The following is a 27,056-nucleotide window of genomic DNA, read 5'->3' as shown; positions in this document are numbered from 1 at the left end:
ACTCGAAAAGTAGTCCACCGATATAGCTGAAAATTTCAAAATTTGTTTATTCATCTTAGAGCATGTAGCAAGAAAATAGAATAATTAGTAGGGTTTAAAAACAAACAATAATTTCTCATTTCCTTAGAATGTTTTGTCATCTCCTTTTATGAATTACCACTGATTTCTGATTTTTGATTCTTCAGTGTTAAAAAATATTGACTTGAACTACTGTTTATTGTTTTTACTTTATTGTATTATTGTTTATTGCTTATTGTTTATTGTTCGTTGTTCGTTGTTCGTTGTTCGTTGTTCGTTGTTCGTTGTTTATTGTTTATTGTTTATTGTTATCGTTTATTATTTATTGTTTATCGTTTATCGTTTTTTATTGTTTATTGCTTATTGTTTATTGCTTATTGTTCATTGTTTATTGTCTAACACAGACCAAATATTCAACATGTGATGTAATAGATTGTTTATTTATTTTTTTATATAAAATAACAAAACACTACCACTCGAACGATCGCGCGTCAAAAAACTTTTTTCTCCGATTGCTCGCGGTTTTTTGGCGACGAATTTGAATATTTTCCGCCAACATTAAAAAAATCAAACCTCCGAATTTTAATACGGAGACATAAAACTGATTGTAGTGCTATACAGCCAATGAATTCACCTATATTTTTATAATTATTCTATATTTTTAGAATTGATAGATAAATTATTAAAAAATCTTAAACTTTATGAATGCGCGAAATTAGCGTTTTTGTGATTTGAAATTGCCGCCAGTGGCAGTTTTAAATATCTTTATAGAATATTTTCTACGTTTTTATGTTCTCTATGGCCTGTTTGATAACCACAGATGCAAGAATATAATGGGAAAATAATTTTTTGTACGTTATGCTCTCTTCAAAAGTTTGGTTAGAAAATAATTTTTTAAAATTTGAGTGCGTGACGTGTCAAAATTGAAATCACTGTATTATACTATATAATAAATTTACCACAAAAACTGGTATTACGTTAGGAAGATACATTAACTGTCTACAATTATTAATAAGCATAGTCGCCGTGTTGGCTTTATTTTATTCATTTGATGAATTATACAGAGAGCCTATTTCACGATGTCAAAATCATGGTGCTACTTTTTAAATAATTGTAAATTAGAACTGGAGATTTGTAACCATGTTTTTATATAACGTGCAAAACGAGGAAATAAGGCTTAAAATGAGATATACATCATAGATATAAACATTGCCAATATTTCAGGGGGATACTTTGAAAGTTGATGAAATTCACCAATATTTGACGAAAAATCACTACTGACAGCTACCTTAAGGTCAATCTACATAGGGTATATCGGAATATGTAAAATGATGATAAATTTGTATATATATATCAAACCTTTGTATGACCGTAGAATGGCAAATAAAATCATAGTGATAATTTTATATCTAAACGCAAAGGTATCGAAAAAAAATGGATGAGGGGAAAATAATTGATGGAACCAATAATTGATTTATTTATTAAGCCCTAATATCCTTTTAAATCAATATTACAGTTGTATGGTTACAATGAAAGAGCAGTATTTTGATTTAAACATTGTTTACACACTTTGTCATAATAAAAATGTATTCAGTTTATTGGTTTATTCATAATTTAAGAAAATCAATACATAATAATATCATTGTGCCTCGCTATAGAGTGAGATTCTGAGTATCGCTCTGGTGAGGGACCACCATTCAGAATTGAACATTGCTTGAATTGGCTTAGTTATGTTTAGTGACTAGATCTGGAAAAGACTAATACCTTGATACATTAAAATTGCCAAGAATACATACATTTCCTCTTTATTCGTGGGAGCCCATTTATTGGTACGCGCATGACGCTTAAATTGTTTTTTCGCAATCCATTGATCTGCATACCTGTTGGTCTCTCTCGCGATCAGTTCAACGAAATCTGCATCAAAGATTTTAAGAAAGGCATCCACAGGTTTGCCCATTTCGTCGGTATTGAAAGTTGGTCCCGGCGTGCCTGTGAAAGTCTCCCTTATCCCAGTAAAACGTAAGATATCATTAGACCAATCGAAAGAGTAACCTTCAGGCGGCAGAATCAAACGCATTGCCTCACTATCTACCTGGTCTTGTCTACTAAAGTCTATGGCCATAGCGGAGTTAGGTGAAACGTTGATAATATTATGATAAGGTATTGGTGGCATGTATCCTCATCGCTCTCTTCGTGGTCGACGTCACTCGCTTCGTCATCCTCGTCGCTCGATCTGTCCATTTCTGAAACAACAGAAAACCCAAATTAATTTAATGTGTCTATATTACGATAACCCACTGCCTCTGGTACGGCTTATGACTCGCAATACGATGGTCGCGGGATCAAATCAAATAAATTATATTTGAATAATTAGTGTTATTTTCACACAAAATTCATTTAAAATAATATATATTATATTTGCGGCACGTTCCAGAGTGGAAGATACCCATAGTATCGCCCTGGTGTAAGACCCCATTCAGAATTGAAACGTTGCTTGAAATGGCTTTTGACGGCCGGCATAGTCCAGTGGTAACGCATTGGACTGCCATTCCGAAGGTCGCCGGTTCGAACCCGGCGTGCGCAAATAAATTTTATTTGATTGATTTGTGTTATTTCACAATTAATTAATTAAAATAATAATTAAAATAATATATAGTATATTTGCGGCACGTTCCAGAGTGGAAGATACTACCAGTATCGCCCTGGTGTAAGACCACCATTCAGAATTGAAACGTTGCTCCAAATGGCTTTAGCCGTGTTTAGTGACTAGATCTGAATAGCCAGGTACTTCCCCATCTTCCTCTTTCCCTTCCCCACTTACCTTCAGCCTCACAACATCCCCCAATTGGGGATGCCATAGTCTCACTGGCTCCAGCGGAGGCTCTTGTGAGGTATTCATATAAAAAAAAATATAAAAAGTTAATCAAATACTTGAGGCGGGCAATGTCAGGAGTCAGAATAGCACAGTCAGGTAGGTATGGAATGAAGAAAAGAGTGTGTGTGCCAAGATCGAGTTGCATGGTGGTTCATCCTCTCTGCCTACCGAAATGGCGTGAAGGTAAGTTAGTTAGTTTTATAACTCACGGTTTCCAAGTACAGACTCTTCTAGTACAGCTGCCTCGTCCACGTTACTTTTTCTGCCCATGTCTGACTCTGAAATAAAAGAAAACACAAATTTACAGTAGAATTTGGATATAATGACTTTGCATTTAACGGTCTACTGTTTTAAGTGACGATAATGTAAACTCTAGTAAGGTTTCATAGCTTTTAGTAGGAAAACGTATCCGTTTAAAGTGACCAACTACGTAAAGCGACCTATTTTAATGATAATTTGTCCGGTTACAAAACCCACCTACCAATACAGCCTCGCAACACAATGAGTCCCGTGAAGCGAAAGTGTTTTTTCAATTTAAGAAAAAAATGCTGTATTACACCGTTTAGAAGCCGGTGAATCAAATGTAATCCTCGCAAAGAAGTTCGGCATGTCTTATTTCTCACTCTGCAATACCCGTTACAGAAAAAAGATGTGTAATGATGCATCCACGACATAACAACAATACATTTTGTATGTTTGTTATGTGGAATTTTTAAGTACTATGCTTATTTCCTGCCAATATACCAACAGTGAAACTGTGCTAGGGATATCAATATAAAATATAGATAATTGATTTTATATTGAGCCCCTGGTATGACATTTCAAAAAATAAACTCACCGTTCCCAAACGCCGACAATTCTTCGTAGAATGGTACGTCCACCCACAGCTCGCTGTGATAGCCGGCTTCCGGAGAGAAGAGTTCCCCACTCCGCGATGTCCCAGGTAACGGCTCGGGAGATGCTGCACGGATAGGCATAATTGGTGCATTGGGAGCCGTTGATTGGGTCTGTGCGGGAGTGGACATCCACGGTGGTGGTACGGGTCGTGGCAACGGTGAAGGCGTCCCTTGTGAAAAGGGACACGTTGTTCTCTCCGGAGATGGAATTCTGAAAACATTTACATAAATCATAGAAAATTGTTCTCATTCACGTGTGAAACAGTAAGTACAGTATGTAAATAAACAATAAAATAAGAACTCTGTAAAATATGCACTGAATGTGCCAAATGCACAGAGCGCTGAACTTACCAACTCTCACTGTAAGAGTGGAACGCTGTCAGGAAAAAACAATAATATTGTACCAAGCATCTAAATACGATTACTTACTTTTGTTTAGTTTTTCTTGGAGGTGCGGTAGGGAGCAAAATGCGCGCCGCCTGCTTCTTGAATTTTCGGCTTTCCAGCTCTAGCCGGATGGAAGCAGGCAGGGCCCTAACAGCCTTTAGGGCCTTGACGCGATCCTCTCGCACCAGTAGCAAAGCAGGGTCGCTGTTTAAATAAATACAAATATATGATGAGTTCAACGGCCACAGCAAAGTACTTTCATAAAAAAACATTAAAAAATACTAACACTCCAGACGAGGCTGCAATTGCAGCTCTGCGTTGACGTCCACGTGCAGGTAGTCCGGCACCAGCTCGTACCCCACGTCTCCCTTTTCCTCTGCCTCCTCTTGCAGTCAGCACCGCTCTATAAATTTTAAATTGAAAACACTTAATGTAAGTACTTAAATGTTTAAATTTTGTTAAATATTGCACTAATATAAAATTTGAAAATAATTATTGGGTTGTGGAGTGATCCCTTTCCCTGGACGACAGCTGTTTCTGCACAAATTTGGTAAAAGTAAACAAATTAATTAATTATACAACTAAATTACTAAATTTTTATTGTGTGACGAAGGCTTTACACCATTTTACATGTGAAAAAGAGTCAACTTTTTGACATATGACTTAAAATAATTGGTTAGCAAATATCTGTATTAATAATGAACCAATTCAAATAAAACTTATATATATCTCTTTGTTTTGAATCACTGTGATGGAATATCTATATTTCAAATGCGCGAGTGCAGTATTTAAGACATTATTGTAAATCAAAAACAGATGACGTCTTCAGTTGACGTAATCTTACACAAAAACTTCAACAAAAACAATATAATACAAACAAACGAATTAAAAACGCATTTCAAAGATAGATAAGTCAATCATGATTACACAGATATATAATTATGCGTTAAAAACCCAATAAATTAATTACTTACGGCATTTTAGGAAGAGTCCAAAATTTCGTGAATGTTGAAAATTTATAATTTTGTTTTTGACAGGACGCCATAAAAAAACCGCGAAAACTCGTTAAATAACACTTCAAAGACAACGGATAAGTTCATAGACAAAGAGAATATATTATCAGCTATTCGATAAAACAAGTAGCTGGCCATGGAAACGTTTTAAATAATTACAATAAATATTTTACGAATGGTAGAAAAATCGGTCCATTTTTGGACCGATATCAATCGCAGAAAAATAAAAGTGGTCGATTTTTCGACCGAAATCGTTCCAGTGGCTAAACTACATTTTTTACAACAACAACAAAAAAATCAACATACACAAACTGTCATTAATAGACCAGTTAGACAAGCATGATATATATTAAGCATGCAAAAAAACATTTAAACGCTTTTGAACAAATGCACCACAAATACCGGGCACTAAAAACATTCAACAATCTTCGGAAAAAAATGTTTAGAAAAACAAAAAAAAAGTAATACTTAATTCTACACCAAATCACTTACAATATCATTTACATTTTTTTTTATTTCAATAATGTCAGGAATGAAGTAAGTAACTTGTTACCGACATAGTCCTTGGTAGGTTCCCATTTACCACTATTAAATTTGTTTCACGAGTATATTTTATACAGTTCTAAATTTTTTATAAGTTATATTGTATTTAAATATTTACACAATAGTACATAAGGTCATGTATACCTTATCAGAAAAGAATATTTTGAGGAATGGTATTAATATATAAGTAATATGGTAAATTTTTGTTGTTTGTTTTTGGGGTGTTATGCCGTGTTGCTCCTTCTTTAGCCGACGTTTCGGACAGCGTTGCAGTGTCCATCATCAGGGCAGATCCGGTAGATCCGAAGCTGTGTAATTCTTGGTTTTTTTTTTGATTTTATGGATTCTTTCGTAATCCTCTAACTAGCTAGGGCTTATAACAATACCCTTCATGTTTCTAACTAACTAGTACTGCGGCTGATTAGCCTTATTACTATCACCATCTGATGGTTGTATTTAATTGACTGAATTTATGTTACATTAATAAGTTTTATGAGGAAAAATTCTTAACTGGATAAAAAACCTCATACAAATGACAAGAAATAAAAACAATAAGTTTTGAACTTTTTACGCTGTTTGACTTTGTGATTTACTGAATTTAAGAATTTCATTTTTTCATGTTTTGGCTGCGTCCTTTTCGCTTCGGTGGTCCTGCAAAAAAGTTTATGAGAATTAGTGTGGGAGAAAAAACACATTTTGTTATATTAAAAAAGGATACTATTTCTTCGTCATCGCTGTTATTTTTCTCATGGAGCTTCACGGTGTGATCTCCTTGAGCAGCTCCATTAGGATAATCAGTTTCTCTGTCTTTGATGAGCAGGAGGCCAGTTTTTCGCGTACCCTGATGAGGCCTCGCAGTAGGATCATTATGTCCTCGTCATCAGAGGATCCGGTGTTTGGCGCTTGGCGTTGTTCCGGTGTGGCTCTTGGTGGTTCCTGTTGTTCAGGAGCCTGTTGCTGGTGGCTGCTTCGGCCCGCTACGTCCGCCCAGGATCGGCCGTCAACTCGGGCCGTGGGTCTCTGTGCCCGGGGCTCTGCCTCTTTGCGCCTCTGGGCGTTGGATTGCTCCTGTCTGCGCTGGAGAGCAGCTACGTATGCCACCCTGTTGGGGCATTTGCCGTAGTTTGCGGGATGGGCTCCGCCGCAATTGCAGCAGACGGCCGGCTCTTCTCGATCGGTTTTGGGGCACTCCGGTGTGGCGTGACTGCCTTCGCATTTGACGCAGCGGGCAACGTGTGCGCAATTTCTGGACCCATGTCCGAAATTTTGGCATCTGTGGCACTGTGTTCCGTGTTGGAGGTGGTTGCTTCTATACTTCCTCAAAGTAATCCTGCAGTGGCACAGGTAGACCACTGCGGCTCTCAGGTGGCCCATGTTTGTTTCCTGGCCAAAGTGTGCCAGATAAAGCGGGTATTCTGTTCCCGGGGTGGTCATCTTGACCACAGTCCTTGCCGGGAAGCCTTGATCCTCAAGGTCTTGCATTATCTCCTCTGGTGACAACTTCGGGAGTCCTCTGATGACGGTTTTCTTCAATTTACCCGCTTCTGTGGTGTAGGTGTGGAACGGCTTCTCCTCTCCACGTAGGGCTGCTGTCAGTTTTTTGTGGGCTTCTACTGAGCTCACCACAACGCTGATTTTGCCTCCTTTGGCATACCTGAAGTTGGCACTTCCAATGTGCCTCTGTACTTCTTTTGTGATGTCGCCGTGCGTCATTGACCCTATGGCCATGATTACGGGCGGGACTCGAGTACTTTTCCCAAGAGTTGCAGTAGTCGTTGATCTTTGTCTGGCGGGCGCCTGGTCTCTGCTGGTGGACGCCACTGGTCCTGGTGGCGTCGGGCGTTTCTTCGTCGGTGGCGACGGGATATCCTGGGCTGGTTCTCTTACTTGATGTAAGGGTTCGTACTTATTCTCGTGAACCACGCGAAAAATGGGCACCCTCCGGGAAATCCATGGGCAGGGGCTTGTTTCGCTTAAATATCGCTGTTCCTCTTGGTGTGCGGTGGTAAGGCATTTTGTGTTGTTTGTTCTGAAACGAGAAAGAATTAATGTTATTTGAGTATTTTGCTGAATACCTTGAAAAAGGCAGTTGGGGCGACGTAAGTGAATTGCGAAGTTTGCCTTGAAAAGGGCAGTTGGGGCGCGTGCGCCTGCTCCAGGCCTGCTGGATATCTCCGGCAGGCTGTGAGGTGTTGGGGCCTGGCTGTGTGAACACAAGCCAGACGGAAGCAGTTTTGTGGCTGTATTACAAACCACGAAAAATCCTCAAACTGCGCAAAATCCACAAACTACGCAATCTCTTCTCCTGTATCTATCTATCTCTCCAATCCTCTCTCCTCCTGAATTTATGTTACATTAATAAGTGCTTATTTACTTGGAAGCGATACCGTGCCGCCAGCTTAAATATGGTAAATGTTTACACATGACACCAATCGCTCTAGTGGAAAAGGGAGCCACGATTCTTACTTTGGTTGTATATTATAACACAAAAATGATATTTTTTAATGAAAGTTTTTTTTTAAATTGCTTAATTTTATGTATTTGTTCTGATTGGTTAATAATATAGCGCAATTAAGAAGGGAGATGATTGTAATGTTTTACAGCTTGGTAAATATAATTGTTTAAATTGTACAAATATGATCATATTTTTCATCGTGTTTTATAATATTAACGTTATCTTTGGATATGTTCTTTAGAGAATAAGATGATAGGATTGAAATTTTAAAAAAATAACGTTTATAAAAAAAAATCGTAGTTAAAACAAAGAAAAAATTGTAATAATATATTTTCTTCAATTTGTTATATCTCATCTGAACTACTGCACAAGTGTAATTTTTAAAATTAAGTTAAAAGAATGGAGCCAATTTAAAACAGAGGTATGAGGTCTATATTGTGCTGTAGCGGATATACTAGGATAAAAATTGCAACGCCAACTCAATATTCTAAGTGTGTGGCAACGTTTGGTCTATAATACCCTAGTATTTATATACAAGTTAAAAAATAAAATGTTACCAGATTATATGTTAAAATGTGCTAGTATTAACAGTATGTACAGTTCATGGCTATCCTTCGAAAATCTGCAACGATTTTAGGATTCTAAGGCAACAGAAAACAATATTTATTATAAAGGTTTCAAAATGTTCAATGAACTCCCTTGTGAAGGAAGTCTTGCAGTTTTTCGAGGGTTGTGTCTCAATGTTGTGAAGTCCAAATATTAGTACTTAGGTTATGGAATATTTTTATAGTAGTTTTAGAACAGATGTACACTAGATATAAAGTGTTAAATTTTATAACTAAATAAAATATACTTGAGAAAAAAACCTTTATCGATACCTTCTTTATTCTTAACCGATCGTTCATTATGACGCTATCCAAATAACTGCTTACAATAAAAAACCTACTTCTCCCGACATTATTTTCCAAATCCGACACATGTCAAAAAAGATCGATGACGCATTTACATCGAGATAGATCCGTTTCTTCCTGATCATTTCTTTTGTCCGGAATCGAACTATTTTTAGGTTAGTTACCTCTAGCCCAGAGCCTCTAGCCCTTATTTCCAGTTTACGATATTTTCCCTCCGGAAGTGGGTGTGCCTTAAGCACCGGAAAAGTAAGTCGGTATTTCCGCCCCATTAGTTAGAATATCCCGGGGGAGCCGGGAATAACGTAGCAATGTTGCAAACAGGAAATTTTCTGTTTAAGTAGGTTCCTAGCATGTTGCTAAGCAATAACAGATAAAGGTGACCATCTTTAGTTTATGGTTGAAAAGATTTTAAGTGTTTTCGCAGTATTTAGGCCTCGAGTGAAACTTTATTGGGGTATGACGATTTAGAGAATACAATCACAGTAGGTATAATCGGATGGCATCGTTGATTGGTAAAGAAAAGTAGAGGTTGCCCTCAGATGAGATGGTCTGACGATTTGAAGAGAAGTGGCAGGGTTCGCATAGGTTAAATCCGCCAATAATCGAAAATCTGTTTACGTATAGGTTCATGTACAAACCTGAACGCCAGAATGCTCACTAAGAAGATGATGAAAAATTTTTAATGAAACTTTGTAATCACTTTTTATTACATATCCACCGGTTTCGACACAACCGTGCAAAAATGATGATTAAATACATATTTCATGAATATTTTATCAAATCTGGTATGCTTGGTCCCTAAAACTAGAACCACATTCCCACAGCGACAATTCTGGTTCATCGCTCCTAAAATATACAATGAATTGATCACCGATATAAAGTCAAATCATTCAACAGGGTCGTTTTAGGGACGTATTTGACTCACTTTAACCAGTGATTCCTGGCATTATTTGGAGCAAAAAATGTTATTGAAATTTTGGTCTTCAAGTAGGTACGTCCTTTAACACCTCTATATCCCTATTTACTATCCGTGTTCAACCAAAACCTCCTAGATCACAACGCCGGGTCACTGAATTAAATCGGCCTCCTAACTTGTATGGGAACCTCAAAAAATGTATTTAAATTTATTTTTCTAAATTAACTAAAACATTTAAAGATGTAATGTTTAATATATAAGAATAAATTGAAAAAAAAATGTAAAAGATTTTTTTTGTAGAATCCCTTTCAAGTTAGGAGGCTGTTTTGAATGAGTGATCTAGGAGTTTTTGGTTCAACACTGAATATTTGAAAGGGGACGCGCCTTTTTAAAGCATACATGAGTTCCTAACACTGTTTATGTGACCATAAACACGTATTCTTCAAGCAAGTACCTACCATGATTAACCTGCGTTAAAAATTTCGATATAAAATAATCAAAATATTGCGTGTATACATTTAAATATTTTATATCTTTTTTCTTTAAAATATCTTTTATCATTCAGTTTAATCTTTATTTTTTTATTTCTATCGTAGTTTATATAGTAATATTATTTTTTTTATAAAATACTCCTTTTCCATTATATTTTCTTGATTGTTTCTACAAAATATTTTTGTCCCAGTAATTGTAATCTAAATCATGTACGACTACCATAATACGGGCATGAGCCTAGTAGGTATGATAGTTGAGAGAATTACATAAAATTGTAATTTGTAAAATTCATAAATAAACTAAAATAATTTATTACGAGCGCTTTACGGAAAATCCAACAAAATTTCTAGTAAGAATCAAGATAGATATGAAATAAATTGGCACCAACGGGGTATTTTAAAAGATCATTTTACATTGTATAAAAAACTTCAAAAAAATAAATAAATTTTCTAAAATGATTTAATTTGTGTGTATTTTAAATTGTCGCCAATACGATTTGTTACTTTACATTTTGTCGGAGTGCGAAATGTGACGGGGTATGCAGACGGGGTCCTAAAAGACAGTAGTTTTAGCAGTAAGTGGCGAAACGACGTCATAACCAAATTCGACAAGGCCGACTAGAATACAGGCCTGGACGAATGGTGGATTTTAAAGTGTCACGTGATCAAGTCAATGCCATCGAGCAACAGTTTGCAAGTGGCGGCGATGGTCATTGTTAATGCAGATCCGTGTTGTTTTACCGCAAGCGTAAAATACAATGGTTAGACTATTTTATACAGTGAACACTTAGTGACCGCACTGACTTCGTAAATTGATAGTTGCGCGCCCAGGCCTGTACTATATTGAGCATTGAATACAACCATTTTCAATAAGCACCCACCTACATTCCACCATTAAACATAGTAATTTCGGTGTTTTGCGCGTGGGAAATGTTCAATATTACACTGTATTTCTGCGTATTACGTAAAATTATTCAAATGCAAATAACTTTTATTTTTAGATATTGAAACTGATAAGTATGAAGTCATACCAGATAAGTGATAAAGTTTATACCTTTCTTTATCGTAACAAATTATAAATAAAAAAACATAAAAATTAAATTATATATAATAAACATATACACAGAAAACGATCTTAAAGATAATACTAAAAAAACATAGACTGACTGATACAGACCAAATATTCAACAGCTGTGACTAGGGAATGCAATCCAGCAAGAAAATGTCAATCCAGGTATTTGCGGGACTGAACAATCTTAGTACCGCTGGATCCAGGTATTTGCGGGATCCAGCAGAGTGGACTTATCTAATCAATCGTATAATGAAGACCTAATACCTCGATCTACCAACCTTGCTTTTAGAGTTTTAAATTTATACCTATAATAAAACAAGTTCTTTGGGACATTTTAAATGATTTATTAATAGGTATACCTTTAGTTAGACATAGGTAAAGTTTAGAAAGAATAAGATAAGACATAAATTTACATAACATACCCGTCTCGGAACAGACTTTGTCTAGTGAGGTAGGTAAAAGATATAGCCGGCACTGAAACTGAAATTGAACTGAAACTTAATTTTAAATAATAACGTTCACACGATAAACAATATTCTTGCACAATGAGCATCATAAGTTTAATTTTTTAATTTTTTTTTATTTATTTATTAAAATTCAAACCTGCTAAACTACTTATGTAGTTTGTCAGCAGGTACATAATGACAACATTTTTGCAATAACATGGTACAATGGTAAAACAGTATGTAGGTATGTAATGTTGATGATAAATTAACAATAAATGACAAGTTGGTTAAATTACAGAATTGTATAAATATAAATATGTAAGAAGCAGTATAAGCCTCGTATAACAAAAACAAGCACAAATGAAATTTATATGAACAAATGAATATATCAAGTGAAATAATCAACAAGTACTTCTATGGTTTTAATATACATAAGGTAATACAAATTTATTCATTTCCCTAGAATGGGAATTCCAATTAGGAAAACAAGGTCTTCAGTAGTGCATCAATATAAATCCTCAGTATCTAATAGCCATTTCCTTAGATTATATTTGACTTTGGCTGTAAAAACGTTTATATTTTTAATTGTCATTGGTAGTTTATTAAATATTCTGGGTACAATAAACTTTAGGGTTCTTTCACCGTATTTATTGGTACATTTCGGGACCACCAATCCTTCATTTTGGGTGAATCTTGTATTATGTTTATGGAAAACTCTTTCCCTATACAAGGAATCAGACAATATAAGATGTTGACTTACAATATTATAAAACAATAATCCTCTGATAGGTAAAACATTCAGAGACTTGTATATTAATTTAGTGTCGTTTCTGTGTGCATTGGTATATTTATGGATTAACAATTTTGTAAGGGAGTTTTGTAATGTTTGGATATAACTTATATTAGTTTTACAAGAATGTCCCCAAGAAGTGATTCCATAACGGATTGTGGATTCAGCCAGAGATAGATAGATTAATTTTAAAGTACTTACAGGCACAACATATTTTATTTTATAAATTCTACTCACAATAGACCGTAGACGTTTACAAACATTAGTAATGTGTACATCCCATTTCATGTGGCAGTCAATAGAAACACCCAAATATACATAATTTTTGACAAAATCGATGGTTTCACATGAACAGGGTTGTGCAACATTTCTGTGTAAGCAGTCAAAAGTATGTGTATATAACGAAGGGATTAAATTGTATCTCGCGTGTGGTGATCTTATGTGCATAATTTTAGTTTTTTTGGCATTTATTATGAGACCCGCGTCATGAGACCATTTTAGGAGAGCAATAAAATCAAGCTGCATAAGGTTCATTGCAGTAATCAAATCCTCGTGTGATATTACGAGTGTCGTATCGTCTGCGTACACAAAATGTTTAACGAAAGAAAATAATTTACTCATAATTGAGACGTATATAATATACAGGGTTGGCCCTTAAATTGACCCTTGTGCAACACCTGTTGAAATATATTTTCTTTTGCTAAATTTTTTTAGAATTTTTACTGTTATTTGTCGATCTGATAATAAATTTTTTAACAAAACTAGTAGCTTTCCTCGTATTTCTATTGCATCCATTGTTTCTAAAAGTTTATTTTTATCAATGGTATCAAACGCCTTCGAGTTATCTATGAATAAAACCAACACATGTTTTTTAAAATTTAATTCATGATTTACGTGATTTGAAAATTCCTGAAGCAACATTTCCGTACTTTTTTTCTTTTGAAAACCATACTGGTTGGGATCTAGCAAGGAGAAGGATTCTAAATATTTGTTAAGTTTTGTAGAAATGTATTTTTCAAGTATTTTTTCTAGGGCTGGCAAAATGCTAATTGGCCTATAATTTTGTACATCTGTATGTTTGCCGCCTTTGTAAATCGGTCTAATGATACTACTTTTAAGTTCATCTGGAATCACTGCTTGTTTTAAAATTATATTGATAAAATGAGTTATGACAGGCCCTAAAATATGAATATATTTCTTAATGTCAAAACATTCGAATGTTGTCAATCCCTGGTGACTTTGAATTGTTTAGTTTGCTAACAATGATATTAATTTCTTCGCAGGTAGCTCTTGGTAGGTACATACTATGTTGAACTTCTGTCGGTCTGACGGTCGAAGCTATATAATCACATTTATGTATCATAGAGCTAACACTGCTCGTAAAATATTCAACAAAATTATTTGCTACGGTTTCTTCATTATGCGTGTTTAACATATATTTTGAGATTATTTCGTCACAACTACTTTTAGACTTGCGTCCTAATATTTTATTTACTTCATCCCAAGTTTTTTTGGTATTTCCGAAATAATTTTTAAATTTATTGTTAAAAAAGATAGACTTACATTTAATGATTTCTTTTGTAACCTTATTTCTGTAAGTTTTATATTCTAATTCAAAGAATTTATTGGTAGGAGTATTTTTCCACCTTCTGTACAGTTAATCTTTTTTTTAATGTTTTCTAAAATATCAGAAGTTATCCAAGATTTTATTGCGAGGGGTCTTTTTTGGGGTTTATAATACATAACGATTTTACTTTGTTCATACAAATCCTGAAAATTATTTTTAATTTTAGTGTATAACATATTGCAATCTTGTTCCTCAAGCAAGGTATGCCACTTAAATTTATAAATATTTTTGTCAATTTTGTTTTGGGATAAGATCGATATTTTTTCCCCGTGTTCTACGACTTTTGGCCTTTCAATATATTTAATATTGACTGCAGTTAAAAAATGATCCGCTATGTTAATATTATTACATACACATGAAGAAAGAGTATTGCTTTGTTTACATCCGCTATTAAAACGTACAAATATGTGGTCTAAACAGGAACGAGTAATTTTTCCTGCTAGAACCGCTTCCCTAGTTACGTTACAAATGCATTTGGTTAAATAATTGTCAGACATTATATTTTCATAGGACATAATAAGTGGGTTTTGATAATTTAAAAGGTCTAGGTTAACATCTCCTATAAGTACAATATTTTCTCTGGGTCTTATATTAGACAGAATGGAAGATATTTCATTGAGAAATTGAACTTTGTTGGAGTTGGGGGGGCGGTATATTGCTATGATGTTTAAAATATTCTTGTTTGGAAGTGTCATAGAGCCAAGCACACATTCAAAATGATTTGTTTCTATTTACTTCTGTTGAAATGTGAGTTCATCTCGAACGTACAACAATATACCTCCACCCGATTTTTTACTTCGGCAATAATTGTAACATTTAAATCCAGGAATATTATACAGACAGACTAGCTCTGATGTTATAGTCGTTTCACATAACATTAACGCATGAATATGTTTCCAACAAGAATTTAAGTAGACATTCAGAGTATTCCAGTATTTATAAATCGATCTAATATTCAACTGAACAATATTAATATTTTCCATACTATAGTTATAGTTATAGTTATATGAACATTTAGCCAATCCTGGAAATCATTATTACTATCGAATTCTACCTCGTCATCTTCTTCAACATAATTATCGGCCATAATCAATAGTGGAAAAGTCCTTGGAAAGGGCAGCTTTGTAGGCCGGGCATGTGTCCTTGTCTCCAGTCGGATGTGCTGCGGGCTTCCCAAACCTGGTACAGGTAGCACAAACTGGCTCGGCGGCAGCTTTTGGGCAGTTTATCCTGGCGTGACCTTCGCCTGCACAGTGTCCACATCTTTGCTTGTCCTTGCAAAACTTGTAAGAATCTCCGATCAATTGGCACTTGGAGCATATTGTAAGGCCAATAAAATCACGGACACGGCACACATTCCAGTCCACAAAAACCTTCTCTTGCTCCACCAACACATGTCGTGTGCGAGCAGGAACCTCGTAGACTCTGTGGCAAGTTGTTCCTGTTCGAGCGCCAGCTAGGTGACTAAGCTTACAATTTTTGATTGTGGACTCTATGTCTGCTTTGTCCTGTACTCCTGCTAAGGCACTTTTCAGGAAGCACTCGTCTGTTAAATCACGAGGAACGTTGAAAAAAATCACTCGTGGATGCCGTTTTGTAGGTAATCTGGCACTCCAAAGTGCCCGAGTTAGTTAGGCAAGGGGTTTTCAAAATTTTTTCTTTTCTTCTTTAGTGGCAATATGGATCACAACTCCTTTGTTTCGGATATTCCTCATACCCGTAACGCGTATCCCAAGATTTGATGGTCGCAACACGTCCTTTAGAAGCTGCTTTGTACTTTCACTGTCTTTTACAGAGTCCAACTTTGGGAAGATGCATACAGCTGGTTTGGGGGTCCCAACTTTAGGTCCTGAGCGGTTGATTGGTGGTGCCGTCTTCTGAGGATCATTTTTGACCATGTCCGCAAATGAAAGGCTTGCCTCCGTGGCATCAGCTACTCTGCGCATCACCGGTCCCAGATCCGACTCCAGCTGCAAGATTTTTTGAAGCCTATGTTGGTTTTCGGATTTTTCAATGGTAGTTTCTCCTTTTGCCACCATTAAGTTGGCATTGGCTGTTGCCAAATCAGCTTTGAAAGCCTCTCTTTCTAACAGCAGCTGTGATACTGATCGGAAAACTTCAGATATGTATCCGCTTATCCGTAGCTGTTGGTCCTTTGACACTCTAGACTGCTTTTCCGCAAGGACATCTTGGAGTGCTCTAAGACTGGCTTGTGTGTCGTTTAGTATCTGCACTGAGGACACTGGGATACTATGGGTCTCCTTTTCAGATACGTCTGAATAATCAGATTCGCCGTCAGATTCCTCGTTTTCAGACACTGGAGAAATCAGTTCCGAGGCTATTTTGTGTGATGAGGACGTTGAGGACATCATGATTCGTTTTTTCCGCCGATGGCTGCACTCATCAGGCAAGGGTTGCACTGGGCTGGACATTCCAAAGAACACAAGAACACGATCCTAGGTTAAGTTGCAAAATGTTGTTAAAAATGTTTAAAATCCAGTGAAACAGATATTTTTTTTCACAAACTCAAAAACGCAAAACCTCTGGCACTTGTATCATCCATACAAACACAACTTTCACACGAATTATTCTGCTTTTTTATGATTTTTTGCGAGAGCAAAGTAAACACGAACAGTTGTCACTGTGATTATTGTTGCATGTGAAAAAAATTTAAAATTATTTTGGAAATAGCTTCGTAAAAAATTTAAAGTATTAATTGTGTCATCTGATAAACGGCTTCTGATATTGGACACAAGGTAGCCAGCGGCTGAAAAAGCTCGTTCAGCTTCCACGCTGGTTGGCACAATAGTCATTAGCGCATTGTAAGTGAATTGAAGGTATGTGCCTTTTAATCCACCGGACTCGAAGTAATTCAGAGTAAGTGAGGGTAAATCTGCTCTCTTTCAGCTTTAAAATATCTTGAATAACCATCATTTTTAGTGTCTTGCCGTAATTCATAACCATTAATTTGATAGAATTAGACGATGTTGGTAAGTTAAAACCCCCGGCTTTAAAAAGATCTCGCAAATCCGACGAGGTACAGAAAACTCGGAATGGTAAAACATCTTTAGACACCATTCGTGATACTTTCTTTTCGACGGTATTGTTTTCGCTTGAAAAATGGTCAGTGATTTTATTTGTTGACGGTTGAGGTTCACAATGAGCCGATGTGGAAGAACTGAACGTCGATGCAGTTGTAGAAGCTTCTCTGTAATCCCGCCAGTCCAGCGGGATCCCGCAAAATTTTCGACCGAGATTAGTCCCGCAAAATGTCTGCGGGATCCCGGTATTTCGGGATCCCGGTATTTCGGGATCCCGGTATACCGGGATTGCATTCCCTAGCTGTGACGTACTAGATATACGCCAATTATACGTTAAAACACTACTAAACTACATTTTTGACAAAAAAATAAATTTCAACATACACAAAATAACACTAACAGACCAGTTAGACTAGCGTACAAAGAAAACATAAAAAACTCCGACAGTAAATTCAAGCTTTGGACAAAGACATTACCAATACCATGCAATAAAAGCTTTCAACAGTGTAAAATTTGAAATTAAAATTGAGGAAAATAAAAATAAATTCACACACAAAATTACAAAATGGATTAAAGAACAAAAAAGACAATATTACCAAAATTTCATAGCATAAAATAAAAACAAAACCTACACGTAACACACAAAACCAATATAAACACTCCAATATATCACTCACAAACACACAAGATTATTTTCAATGTATTATTTCTTAATTTTAAATATATTATTATGTATTATGTGGGTCATTCCGCCGTTTCGTTCAAATTTGCCTGTTTCCGCGGATTTTTTTTTTTTAATCTTTTTACTATATATTTTTATAGAAATGGGTTCCCGTACCTATCAGATGTATAAAAGTGAAAAGGGCACCTTTGTGCGACACTTGGATTCGAAGAAAATTGATGGAAGGTAATGAAGGTGTGGATGGTAATGAAAAACTGTTGGATGGTAATTTAAAAATTTGGATGGTAATGAAGTTTGGTAATGAAATATTAATAGATGGTAGTGAACATGTTTAAGGTTCTTAAAATGTCTGTGAATAATGAAATTTGAATAGAAATTGAATAATAAAATAGATTTCAAATCATGCTAAGTATCATTTGACGTGGTGAGCGGATTAGGAAAAAGAAGAAAAACCTATTATAGTGAAAAACTAAATGCTTTATTCAGACTTTTGAACATTGGAGACAAGAAATACATTTTTTCATACGTAATCAGTTCTGCTTACTTATGCTTTTGCAATATCTGTATGAATTGTTAAAAAATAATGGAAAAAAATATCAAAATACAAATTAAGAAAAGGCAGCTGGAACATCAAACCCAACACAACTAAAATTTTCCTATTATACTACTTACCCAGAAATTATAAGGAATAGTCAAATTCTTTATAATTACGTTTTATAAGTAGGTTTGTACACAAGAAATACAAAATTTTCACACCTAAGCAAACATTGTAATATTTGAAAAATAGAAATAATAAAAATAATAATTAAAAATAAGAAAAAATCAGAAGTCAATTGAAATGCAGTTTAAAATAAAATCAGAGATACTTAAAACAAACACAACATATGTAACTAATAAGTACAAGATAAAGGTCTTACATCTAAATAGGAACATAATATTTAAGGAACTTGAGATCATTCTTGTGAAAGTTTTTGCTGGAAAACTATTTCAAATCAAAGTTCGGCAAATTTTTGAAAGTGAATTGTCCTCTTTCATTCTCATCTGGATCTTGCAAGCGCTGAAGAATTTGTGATTCCAAAATGAAATCGTCGTCACTAATTGTTAGCCAGACAAATTTTTTTGGAATTCCCTTGAGCTTTTTTCAAAAAAATTACTTTGTACTCTAGTGTGTACTCATGTTTTCCAATAATTTTCCCAATGAAATGATGTGTCGTGTTAGTTATTTTATATTGAACCATTATCCAGTCATCTAAGTAGTATTTGAATGGCGCCTCCTTATCCTCTTTGTTGGTTTCCTCGTCAATGTCCATGTGTGGGAGTTCCACAGTTTTGGGGGACTGCTGTTTTGATTCATCGAAATCAGGATATTCTACTCTTAGGGATCGGATGAACTTCTCGAACTCACATTGATCGAAAGGATTGAATTCTTGCGTACTATTTTTATAAAGGGAATAATGCTGATAGTCGAACGGGACGTTTGAGAGTATTTTCACTTTACATTTCTTTTCTATAGTTTTAGCAGGCTCTGGCGTTGAAGCAATAGTATCGTCCAAAAACATGGAGCCGTCGAATTCGCTCAATAGCATATTGTCATCAATATTATTGAAAATAGTAGGCGAGTCAATTTGTAGGCTTAAGTTTTCAATATTCATGTCAACTGTGACATCTATACAGGCTTCGTCATTTTCTACATTCAGTACTCCCAGATGTTTGCTGTGCTTACATAACAGATTGAGGTGATTTTTCACAAAAACGGCGCTCTACAAATTATCCAATTATTATTATTATTATTATTATTATTATTATTGGCAACTGAAACAGCTGAGGCTTCTTAAAACAACACTGTATGGCAACGACGAAGACCAAATCACCTGATGTACTTTGATTGTTCCTTTAAATCCGGGAAGTTTTTCTGGAAATTTATTCCGATATATTTCGTCTTCTGCAATGACAGTCAATTCGACGTTTTGAACATTTTGACGGACAAGAGGACAAGTCGACTGCGAGAGGGTCAGGATCTAGAGTATTTTGCACATTATTGGGTACTTCCTTGACATTTTCATGAATTGGAGGCATATTTTCTACTGTAATCGTTTCTATTTTACGCTGCTCCTCTTTTTTCTTCCAATAATTTACAGAGTTCTTTCGCCATCTTTGTCTTTGCTCTCTCTGGGCTCTTTCACTCATATCTTCAATGCTGCAAATCTTTTTTTGCGCTTTTCGCATTAAGTATCTTTTTTTTTCTTTCGCTTTCTGAAGACTGTACAGTTCCGGATTGTTTTTAATCTCAGCATATTTTTGTTGCTTACGCAGCCTGTCCTTGGATAACTTTTCTTCTTTTTTCAGTTTTTTATTTAACTTTGCCATTGTGGATTATGGTGTTTAGCCTGTAATAAATAATAAAGAAAAATTATCATAAGTATCGGATCAAGTGAGAAGTTGAATAACAAATATGGATAATTTCAATTTCGTTACTTTTACAGGAGAGCCCAAAAATTGTTACACTACTTTTATATCTTTGTTTAATATTTTTTTCCCTAAATGATTTAAAATCTAACAGTAATGATATGGTTTTTTAATCAAGAAATTTGCGTTGGACTCTTAATAATGCCCTTTATATAGATTTTTGTTCAAATCTAGATTTGTTTAGAAACTTGAAATTTTGTAAAAATTCATCTGTTTTAATAGACAACTGAAGTAATGAAGATAAGTAATGAAAATAATTGTGACTGTAGGGGAATAGTTAAACCATTTGTTTAATATATTATTCGTTTACATTTGAATAATTATAATTATATCATTGAATAAAAAAATCGATTTTCAAATAAAAATTCGCAGGGTAAATTTTAACAGATTGTTTTTCCATATCAGTAAATAGATAAAACGAAAATATGTATTTCACCAAAACTGAAATTGTCCGACGCTAGAACGCAAGAAACTGCTTTTATTGATAATATTAACTTTTATGAACCCCCAAACATGGTCCCAGATGCACGTAAAAATAACCCTTACAAATTTATCATTACCCTCCACACCTCTAAATTACCATCCGGCAAAAAATTTTACGATACGGAAGGTAATGAGACGGAGGGTAATGAGGTTTTGACAATCTTTCCTTAATAACTCGCTTAATAATGACATTACAAATCTTTATGATTCAATAAAAAATAGTCCGACTAATTATAGTTTATAGGTTCATGATTCGAATTTTTAAAACATGTACTTACTTTAAAAAATGCTGGAAGGTAATGATGCCTGGTCGGTGACAAAGTCGTTTTCGAGCACGGAGATCGCAGATATTTCTTTATTCAGCGACGCACGTCCTCCCCCGTCCAGATATAGCGGTACACTGATTAGTAACGGAGGCGCGGGGTGGGGTACAGCTGACGAACAGTGACAAACACGGTCACAATTTTAATTACCGCTTTGGCGGAAGACGACAGCGATTTTTTCTGGACAAAAACAAAATCTCAATTCTTTCTATGATACAGTAACTTTAAAAATAAATTAAACACCAATAAATATGCAAAATTAGTTGTACATTCAGGTCGATTAATGAATGTAGTGATTTTACTAGTGTAAAATGTTCTTATTTATTGATCAATTTACCGGTCCCTCATTTACACGGGGAAGGTAATGATATTTTAGCATGTTTTTTGTATACCATAAAGTTATTAAGTAACAAATGCCTAATCCGGTAAATACTACTTTTTCCTTTTTTAAATAACTACATTTTCCAATAAAACTTTCTTGAAAAACATTATTTTTCATATGACTTTTTTGCAAGAACATGCGATTTGAACGAAACGGCGGAATGACCCATGTATTTTTAATTTTAAATGTATTATTTTTCTTTAAATGTATTATGTAGATTATATTTTCATATTATAAAATGAAGGCCTCAGCACGGGCAAGCCACCCAGTGAGGCCTACATTACTGGAAAACTTAAAATGTAAAAAATATTGTACCAAATAAAATAAAATAAATAAATAAATATGAAAAGCGTATTATTTTGTTTACATTTTTGACAGATCTGAATGGTATATTTCTGATGGAATCTAATTATTACAATTTTCAATTTGGTAGGCGGGTTTGGCTACCGCTGCCACGGGAACCATTTATTGAGTATCCAACACCTCTGCCATAGGTCACCACAAGTGGTTCGCTACGTTTTGCTTGTCTCTGCCCACCAAAACTGCGTGGCAATATCGATTCTCCAATCCAGGCCGCTCCCAATCCCCGTCTATAGTACATACATTGCTCGACATTCTTATTCTGGAGTCTCGCCCAAGGTACTTACATTACATACGCCAAACGTCAAGAGTCGTTCCACTTGAACAACGAGTGGGTCGAACCATTCGTTGTTCGATTGGAATGACTTCATCGAGAATCGAGACACAAATCGCGAGATACTGATTGAAGAAGATCGCAGTTTTTTTATAAATACTACATAATGCAATGTATAGTCATGGTAGATAATGCAGTGTTATGCTTTAAAAAAGGTAGCCCAGCAAAGCTGCCACATGGCTGCTTGTCTCCCGGTTTTACGTTAACATTTTGTCTTAATTAATAAGATTGGAGTAAAATACATATTACATTCATAGAAAAGTGGAAAATATTATTTTTAATGTGTCAACACCATAAGAATCAATAGTCTGCGGACAACAAAAAAGTTAACAAAACAGTTAATATTATACCCCTGATGAAGCTTAAGATAAGTGAAAACTGGTTGGCCGTCAGTTATTAATTCAATGAAAAAGTGGCTATTACAAAGTGTGTTTTTTCATCTTCTCCTCCGCCAACACGCTGGTGACCGCAGCCTACCAGCACCAAGCGCCACTCCTGAGTGAGCACTGGGCCCAAGCTCACTCAAGACCACGCCCTGCATAGTTGTCGTTATTTGTTAATTTATTATACAACCAAAAAATATATACATATAAAATAATGTATATCTATATGGGACGCGTGGGATTACACTAACCTCCCCACATTCTGGAATAAAATTAATTATTATTATTATTAAAATATAAAAATCAGGTATCACGGTGTTCGTACGTGCTAATATCCGAAACCGCCCAACCGATTTCAATTAAATTTTGTGAAGTTTATGGTTGGGTTTTGGACACGATGGATGGAGCTGTTGTCGAGGACTAAAAAACAGTTTTTTTGTTTTTAATTCCAGGAGTTTTAGAGATGTTTAAAGTGGTAGAATAAATCGGGGACGCCCGGGGAATGCTTAACACAATATCTCTGCACCGTAATAAGATACTGAGTCGAATCAGACTCAGAACAGAAATCTTCTAGTGAGGCGGGTTACTTACTTGTTTGTATATGATTATTTTATTGCAAAAAACGCCCGGGTTACCGGCAATTAAAAAATATATATATATGTATATACATATTTAAAAAAATTAGAGAGTATGATTGTGGTGTAACCATTAGTTTAATACATAATTTCACACCCCAAAGTATTTGTTTCCTTCAAAAAAACTTTTATTTATTTAATTGACAGTCCATAATATCGTGGTAAATATTTTATAAATGTTACAATTATAATATCCCGTGACTTTTCACTTGTCTGCGCGAGTAATATTTATTTATTTAACGCCCAGGGGGCTTTTACATGTAGGTGGTACAATTTTAACGACAGTTAATAATTAATTTAAAGAAAACCATATATTCGAAAAAAAAAATAATAGCTACTACATTCGAGTGCGTCTACGGAACCTTCTCCGTAAACAAACACAAACGAATACATCTATTTGCATTATATCGACCCCCGAAGACGAACAAAAAAACCTTCCTACAACAGCTCGAAAATATAATACGAAACATTGATATTAAGGAAACCATCTTGATACTTGAAGACATTAACTTGAACCTATTAAATAAACATGACTCAATAATTCTGCAATACGAAAATTTAATAGCTAATTACGGTCTAGTGAAATGTATATATGACATTACGAGAGAAGCGGTGGTAAATACCTACACAACTGCGACGTGTCTGGATCACATATATATTAGAGAAAAAGAAAAGTGTGAAATTAACTCATGCGTATGTGAAACAAGGATAGCAGATCATTATATAACTGCAGTGTCTGTATACCTTTATACTAAGGACAAAAGCAAAATATCGCACCATGAATACAACACTGTACCTACTATCTGAAAAAAAAGTTGGAGAAATGATTACAAAAACTGATTGGAACTCAATTCAAATTCACACTGATCCGGATATCATATATCAAGACATTAAATCACACTTTAAAAAAATCTACGAAAAAAGTAGTATCACAAAATTGGTAAAAAATACGTATTGCCATAATCAAAAAAGTTGGATAAGCGAAATTCTCATAGAAAATATACAAACAAGGAATAAATTATGGAGAAAATGGAAAAACATGCCAACAAACAAGAAATATGAAAAAGACTACAAAAAATACAGAAATAATCTAAATAAGCAAATATTAGATGCAAAAAAAAACATACTTCAATAACAAATTCAATAATTGTTTTAAGGATATAAAAAAACGTGGAACGAAATAAACAAAATATTAGGAAGAAAAAACAAATCCAGTTGTGACGCAGTTATATCTAAATACTTCTTGAAGACCAAACCGACGGATGAAGTTGCAGAAAATTTTGCTAACTTCTTTGATGAGGGAGTAAATGAGTTACTACACAAATGTGATGTCCGTGCGTCTCCATACCAGCTAGACGATTTACCGCATTCTATGTACCTACCCAAAGCTAGCGTAAAACAAATCGAATCTATTATCGGAATATTGAAAAACTCAAAAACATCAGGATTGGACCAAATACGTATGTATGATATAAAAAAACATGTAAAAATACTGAGCCCAGTAATTACTCATTTTATAAACACAATAATTGATACTTGCCAAATACCTGAAGGATTAAAAACTAGTATTGTTAGACCTATTTTTAAAGGCGGTGATCATTCAATTATAAATAATTACAGACCTATTTCCTTATTACCTGCTTTGGAAAAAATTCTCGAAAAATATATAGCAATATACCTAGATGGATATTTAAATAAATTTGATATCATTGACGAATGTCAGTACGGGTTCCAGAAAAAAAAAGCTGTGACACACTACTTAATAATTTTTCTAATTTCATAAACACCCAGCTCAACTCTCAAAAACATGTACTTGTACTCTATATTGATTTCTCTAAAGCTTTTGATACACTATGCCATAAACAAATAATAAAATTTCTACAAATTATTGGAATCCGTGGTAAACTGCTAACTTTTTTTATTAACTACTTATCAAATAGAATAATGAGGGTAAAAATATTGAATGAGATGAGTAAATCTAAATTTGTAAGGTCTGGTGTCCCACAGGGGTCAATTTTGGGTCCAAAATTGTATATTATATATGTCATAGCTATGTCGAAACTATTTAGAAAAGCGCGCAGATTCATTTTCGCAGATGACACCGCACTTGTAGTATCTAATGAAAATCCTCAAATAGCGATTCAAGAATTGCAAACCGACTTCGATGAACTGCTAAAATGGGCACACGATGTAGGATTGGTTATAAATGTAAAGAAAACAAAATGCATGTATATCAGATCACCTAGTTTGAAAATGTGGAATATTCCCAAACTAACAGCACATAACTTTGAATGCATCCATAGAAAAATAATATCTAATTGCCAATGTGAGAAAATTGATTTTGTCAACGAGTATACTTATCTGGGATTAAAAGTAGATAACACATTTAAATGGGATAAGCAAGTTACTAAAATATGTAACCAGCTCAGAGCTCTAGCAAACAGTTTTTATAAATTAAAATTTGTCTTGCCTCATAGCACACTCAAACTTGTATATTTCTCATTAGTAGAATCTATTCTTAGATATGGAATTAGAAGCTGGGGAAATACAAGCATGACATATATTAAGTAGGTACAAAATTTCCAAACCTCTATCATTAAAAAAATTTTATCACCTAATATGTATAGAGTATAGACAAAGACACAATGTGCAACTCTTATATTGTGCTGAGGGCCTGCCAATAAAAGGTATATTTTGGTTCCTTACCATTAAAGATAACTGGGGCGATAGTACTTATAAAAAACCACTGGTACATAGTCATAGCACACGTCTTACAGAAAAAAAGGGCTGAAAATACCCAAAATAACAAATAAGTATGGAAGCCGAACGCTGGAGTACTGTGTACCAGTTATTTTTAATAAGCTCAAAAATAAATTTGTTTTTTCAGAAAATAAGAGTTTAAGCATGAAAACTGTAAAGATGTGGCTTATAAATGAAAAATCTGTATATCTTTCAAAAAATAGAGCAAACAAAGAAGAAAGGGAAAGACATTATTTGAAAGTTTTAATTCTACTATAAATGAATGTATTTATTTTTTTTCCTTTCACTAACAAGCTTTTTATTTCCAGAAAAAAAAATTAAAATAACATTTTTCACTAAGTTAACTAGAATTTTAATTCTATTGCATTGTGCTACAGTAAACGATGTTATTCACTTTCAATGTGTGTTATCGTATATGTATTACTTTTGAATGTGTGTTATTTGTGTGCTATATTGTCTTTTACTTTTGAATGTACGTTATCGTATTGTCATTCAAAGTGTTTGTGTACTTGGGACGCTTTAGTGAGTTCTATGATTGTATGTAAGAGTCTGTTATTTATTTTATATAACGGGAGATATTGAATTTAAGATATAAATATTGTATTATAATTGTATATTGAGATAGAACCTGCAGACAAGCAGCCATGTGGCAGCTTCGTGGGACTATCTACACATTTTCTAAAAAAAAATGTAATAATTTTCAGTCAATAAAGGTCAGCTTTCAAAAAAATAAATAAATAAAAAAAACTATTTTTCTAATTTGTTTA

At 34.6% G+C, this 27,056-nt stretch overlaps 1 protein-coding gene across 1 annotated transcript; it reads right to left on the bottom strand.

Annotated features, from left to right (window-relative positions):
- Positions 1–1,825: 1,825 nt before the first annotated feature.
- Positions 1,826–5,200, bottom strand: LOC149419392 (uncharacterized). Its single transcript, XM_089637808.1, has 6 exons — positions 5,151–5,200; positions 4,463–4,579; positions 4,219–4,380; positions 3,732–4,000; positions 3,103–3,171; positions 1,826–2,261 (listed from the first exon to the last, which is right to left on the bottom strand). Exons 1-6 carry the CDS (start codon positions 5,153–5,155, stop codon positions 2,131–2,133), a joined length of 753 nt encoding a protein of 250 aa, XP_089493934.1. The 5' UTR covers positions 5,156–5,200; the 3' UTR covers positions 1,826–2,130.
- Positions 5,201–27,056: the final 21,856 nt, after the last annotated feature.

This window comes from Hesperophylax consimilis, chromosome 12 (assembly GCF_061612785.1).
Source record: "Hesperophylax consimilis isolate HC1 chromosome 12, BYU_Hcon_1.0, whole genome shotgun sequence".
Classification (NCBI taxonomy): Eukaryota; Metazoa; Arthropoda; class Insecta; order Trichoptera; family Limnephilidae; genus Hesperophylax; species Hesperophylax consimilis.
The sequence above is the reverse complement of the archived record's forward strand: the minus strand, read 5'-3'. Positions and strand labels throughout refer to the sequence as shown.